Here is a 5,047-nt window from a genome sequence, read left to right on the forward strand (position 1 = left end):
GATTTGTCTATCAAAAGTCAGAATGAGACACTTGGTCCCTTTCTCAATTACGAGCAAATAGCACATTCCACTCTCACCAGAGCACAGCCCTGAAGCCAAACAGGGCTGGGGCTGGGCATGGCCCTTCCATGGGATGGATATCACATAACCCTGAGACCCCCAATTTTAGCAGAGACACCCCTTTGGGTGGGGCTGTCTGAAGAAAATTGAGGTCTGGATGTAGCACAGGGTGCTGCTGGGGCAATGAGCCCTCAACAAAAGCCCTGGGACTATTTCTTTACTGCAAAAAGGGACAGGACAACTGGAGAGCTGCTCATGCTCTGTTTGGGTTTGCAGCTGGAGGTTTTGCTCAGCTCTGGGCGCTCACTGGCAGTGCCACACGTCCTCGAGGGACCAGGGCTGGTTGTGCCTCTCTGTCCCAAGTGGGGATGAGGCTCCCCAAGCTCAGCAGCAGGGGATTGCCAGAGCAGGGACATCACTCTCCCCTCCCAGCAAACCCAGCTGAGCCCAGAGCTGGTGTGGAGCTGGGCTCCTCTGTGCCTCAGCAGCCCAAAGGACATTGCCATGGGAAGTGCCATGAGCCCACAGAGGCTGTACTGACACACCATCGTATCACAGATTAAAGGGTTTGTGTTTATTTTGTTCTTTCAGGTAAGATTCAACTGTGTTTTCCCAAAAACAGGGCGAGTCTTATCTGAAATGCACCATGGACATTTCCCTAAGTCTCAGAGAGGGGATTTGTTGAAATGAAGCACCATGAGAAGGTTAAAAATTCACTGCAGTACAGGACAAACAAAAGAACTTACGAAAGACGAGGGAATAACCAATCCTGCAGGAGCTGAGAGCCACGACCCAAAAAGTGAAGAGCAGGAGCACACTATAAATCCAATTACAAAGCCAAAGAACAACTTTGTGTGATTCCAGTGCTCATTAACATAGTAAACCCCCTGCCCACAGGCTGTGATCACCCCTTCCCCACATCTGCCAGCACTGCCCCGTGAGACTCGGCTGGAACTGCCCCTGCCCGCAGATCCTTGTGATAGCCCCGGCAGGAACAGCGAGCAGCTCCCTGCTGCACCCTTCCAGGGAACAGCAGAGTCCTGTCCCTGTCCCTGTCCCTGTCCCTGTCCCTGTCCTGCCCCTGTCCTGCCCCTGTCCTGCTCCTCTCCTGCTCCTCTCCTGCCCCTGTCCTCTCTCCCCAGAGTGTTCAGGGACCCCAGGAGCAGCACAAAGGGGCTCAAACACATGGAGGGGTTGCTCACAGCCCCCTGGCAGGGCAATCCTCCCCTCTGATGTGAGTTTCCAAATGTCACTCATCTCCTACAGACCTTGTAGAGAGCTTGTAATGGGAATGTTGAGGCTGGGGAGAGCAGAGGAAACAGAAATGGGGGACAGCACAGAAAAGCAGAGTGTCAAGGGTTAAACGCTGTGGATTCCATTCAAATGAGGAGGAACTAACTGGCTGAAAATAATGGCAATGCCAAACCGGCCACGAATATTCACCTGCAAGATAAACAAGAGTTTTGCCTAAGGCTGATGAGAGAAAATAATGAAGGAAAGCTTTTCCAGCAGTATCAGCTTCCAAAGGCCACAAAACACAAGTCCAAGCTGTGTTTGGAGGAGGCAGAGGCAGCTCTGGGGAGTCCCCGGGGGCACAGGCTGGGTGAGCTGGGGCAGGGCTCCTGCAGGTGAGCTGGAGCTCCCAGCCTGTGGAACTCATCCTCCCTGCCCTGCTGCACTGCCTCACACCGGGGCTTCTGCAGCTTCCCCCGCTCTCTGCTCCGGCCAGGGCTCCCCTCGCCCCTCCCAGCCCCGCTCCCTCCCGGCAGGTGAGCACCTGGAACATCCCTGTGATCCCACCATGGCTCTGCCAGGCCCTGGGACAGCCAGCCCCTCTCTCCTCCCACTCCCCGCGTTCTCCTAATGCTGCTTTTCCCAGGAAAAGATCAGATTATTCACCAGGATTTCTGAGTGGCACAGATTGAGACAGGGTCGGCTTTTGGAGCTTTTTGGACTCAGGGGAGAGACAAGGAATCCGTGGGAGGTGTCCCTGGAGACTCTGGTGCTGGACCTCAGAGTGGAGCCAACACGGACACGACGCCTTGTCCCTCTCAGAGGAGGAGTCTCAACTCATCCATCTGTGGCTGCCAGTGGGACTCCCCAGAAATGTAAGGGGGGCCCTGGGAGCTGCCTCAGCCGTGTCCCAGCAGTGTCCCCAAGTCACCCCGTGTTGGAAAGGGAGGATGAGCTGTCTGCCAGGCAGGGGGCACGGGGTGCAGCTGGGGAGGAGAGGAACCTCATGCAGGAGAGGAGTGGGCTGTGCCATCCCCCCCTCAGCCCCCAGCACTGAGCCCCTGCCCCGTGTGGCCGAGCCCTCCCTCCTGGAGCATCCCCAACCAGCAGGGCAGGGAAAGGAGAACCAGAGAGCACACGGCTGTGAGGAGGCTGTTTTACAGCTGTGCCAGCTCCAGCTCAGCAAGCCAGCACTCAGAGCCCCCCAGGACAAGTCTGTGGCCTGTGGGCACACAGGGGTGACTCCGGGAAGCAGCTCCTCGCAGAGGGGTGGCAGCAGGAGCGGTGGAGGCAGCGCTGCTACAGCTGCTCGTAGCCGGAGGAATTTCTCTGGCAGCGCGTGGCTGTGAGCAGGCAGAAGGTGAGGATGAGCATGATGGCCAGCAGAACTGAGGCTGCTATCCAGCTGCTTCTCGGGAGCTCTGTGACTGCTGCAGGAGGCTCGGAGGGGATCATGTTGGTGAGGTTGAGCATGTAGCCCAGAGTCCAGCCCACGTCTGTGTCAGCAACCTGTGCAGGGAAGAGGGATGGGAAAGGCTGTGAAGTACCAGGCAAACTAGAGAGGAGCCTGCACCCCCAGGTCCTGCTCCACCATTTCTGTGCCCACCTTGGGCTGCAGAGGCCCCAGAAGTGACAAACTGGGGGAGAGCACAAAGGGCCAGATGTCCCAGCAGCTGCATGAGGGCAGCTCCAGAGCTGCCCTGGTACGGGCAGTGGGGCCGTGTCCCTGCTATCCCCCATCCCCAGCAGCTCGGGGTGGCCACAAGGCACTTCATGGCACAAGAGTGGCAGCTGGGGGTGCTGGACACGCTCCTACCTGCTGGGTGAAGTGGATGTTGGGCCATGTGGAGGTGTTGAATTTGAAGCCTTGCAGGAGAAGGGTGAGGATGTAGGAGCTGGCTGTGCAGGCGTCACGGAGCTGGGTCCTGCTCACCATGGGGAACAGCTCCTGCACCTGCACAGGGGGAGAACAGGGGGAGCTGGACACAGAGCAGTGCTGGACGTGCCCACACTGGGGAACAGCCCCTCAGTGCAGCCAGGAGCAATGACCAGGACAGCAAGGGGACCCTGGCGTTCCAGGGCTGCTCTCCCATCTCTCTCCAGGTACAGAGACCTTGGTGCTCCTGCTGGCTCTCTGCAGCTGAGCACAGCAGAGGATGGGCTGTGGATGAGCCTTCAGGCTGCCCAGTGCCCAGGTGAAATGCACTCCTGGACAGAATCTCACCTGTTTCCAGCTGCTGTTGCAGATCTGCCTGATGGTGTCATTGACGAGGCTCAGGGACTGCCCTCCTGTCAGGTTCAGAAAGTGAAGGCTGTGATAAAACCCCGAGAAGGCCTGTGGGTGACGAGACCAAAGGGGACAGGTTAGTGAAGCACTCGGGCCACTGATGCCCCCCACCCCTGTGCAGGGGTCCCTGTAAGGCCCCTCTCAGCACTGCAAGGAGGGAAGGAGCTTGGGAATGCTGCCCACAGGGACAGGGAACGGTGCTGGGAGAGCAGAGGGCTGGGGCTGCCGGGCATGCAGGTCAGCACCCTCTGTGTCTCCACGTGTCAGGCACAACCCAGCTCCAGGGCTGGAACTGCCCACACATCTCCTGGAGCAGTTTCCCAGGGGTTACACCCCAAACTCCCATTGCACCCCCAGGGGCAGGGTCAGAGGCTGCTTACAAAGAACTGTCCCCGCACGGGGGGCTGATACACCCCATTGAAGCCGCACGGCCGCTCTGCCCCGCAGCTGAAGTTGAAGAGACTCTGGATGGCCCTGCCACACGCGCCTGGCTCCCCTGTCCCTGTCACCGTCAGGACCAGGCCAGGGCTGGCTGAGCTCGGTGCACGCACACAGGGGCTGTCGTACAGCTCTGCCACAGTGAGGTTCTCCCGGTACCCCCGCGGGTAGCAGGGGTGGGAGATCTGGGCACTCGAGCTGGCCTGGAGAGAGACACAGCCATTAATGGGGCTGCCGTGCCACCGACACCCTGCCCACAGCCCAGCCCAAAGAGCAGCACCTCCACCCCAGGAGGACTGGATGCATCCCAGCCTGGAGCTCCCTGAGCATCCCTGGCTCCCACAGCACTGGGCTCTGGCTCTGGCCCCAACGCTTGTGCAGGGACTGTGCTGGGAAACCTCTCTCTGGGCACAAGGGGAGCAAGGGCAAGAGAACGGGGACACCAAAACCCCAACAGATGCGGCTGGGCTCGGGAAATTACAAGAAACGCCACTGCACGTCCAGATGTGGGGAGAAGGGAGCCCTGGCTGGCAAGCACCAGCACCTTCCACACAAAGGAGGGAATTTTGGGCTTCCCTAGATAAAATCCAGGCCTCTGCCAATTCCCAACTCCTTGCCCACAGGCACGCCCAAAAGTGCTGCAGGAGACGGGCCGTGGGGCTGGGAGATGGCTGAGCAGCCCCCGTGGCACCTGGTGCAGAGCTGCCAGCAGCATCTTCAGGGCCTGGCTCTGCCCGTAGCACAGGTAGCTGTGGCTGTACAGGGAGTAGTTGGTGCCGTAGAGCCGGAAGAACACGGACGTGTTCCTGTCCTGCACAGGGACCCCGGGCTGGAAGGTGATCTGCGTCGAGGCACCGCCAAGGTCCAGAGCTCCCAGAACCTCGGTGTCCCGGGGATGTTCCCATTGCTCTGCAAACGAGAACTGGCCCCACACGCGGCCAGGGTTAGGCTGAGCTGCAGGAGCGCTCACCCACGCTCCCTCCCTGCCTCCCTGCCTCCCTCCCTCCCTTCAGGGACTTTGGGCCTCAC

At 59.5% G+C, this 5,047-nt stretch overlaps 1 protein-coding gene across 1 annotated transcript in view; it reads right to left on the reverse strand.

Moving 5' to 3' along the window:
• Positions 1–612: 612 nt before the first annotated feature.
• Positions 613–5,047, reverse strand: part of LOC107212235 (ectonucleoside triphosphate diphosphohydrolase 8-like) — a 7,182-nt gene continuing 2,747 nt past the window's right edge. Inside the window, 5 exon segments of the mRNA XM_015645266.3 lie at positions 613–2,802; positions 3,110–3,247; positions 3,518–3,628; positions 3,961–4,221; positions 4,710–5,013. Coding sequence (XP_015500752.1) covers positions 2,593–2,802; positions 3,110–3,247; positions 3,518–3,628; positions 3,961–4,221; positions 4,710–5,013 — 1,024 coding nt within the window. The 3' untranslated portion in view covers positions 613–2,592.

The sequence above is a fragment of the Parus major genome, chromosome 17, assembly GCF_001522545.3.
Source record: "Parus major isolate Abel chromosome 17, Parus_major1.1, whole genome shotgun sequence".
Classification (NCBI taxonomy): Eukaryota; Metazoa; Chordata; class Aves; order Passeriformes; family Paridae; genus Parus; species Parus major.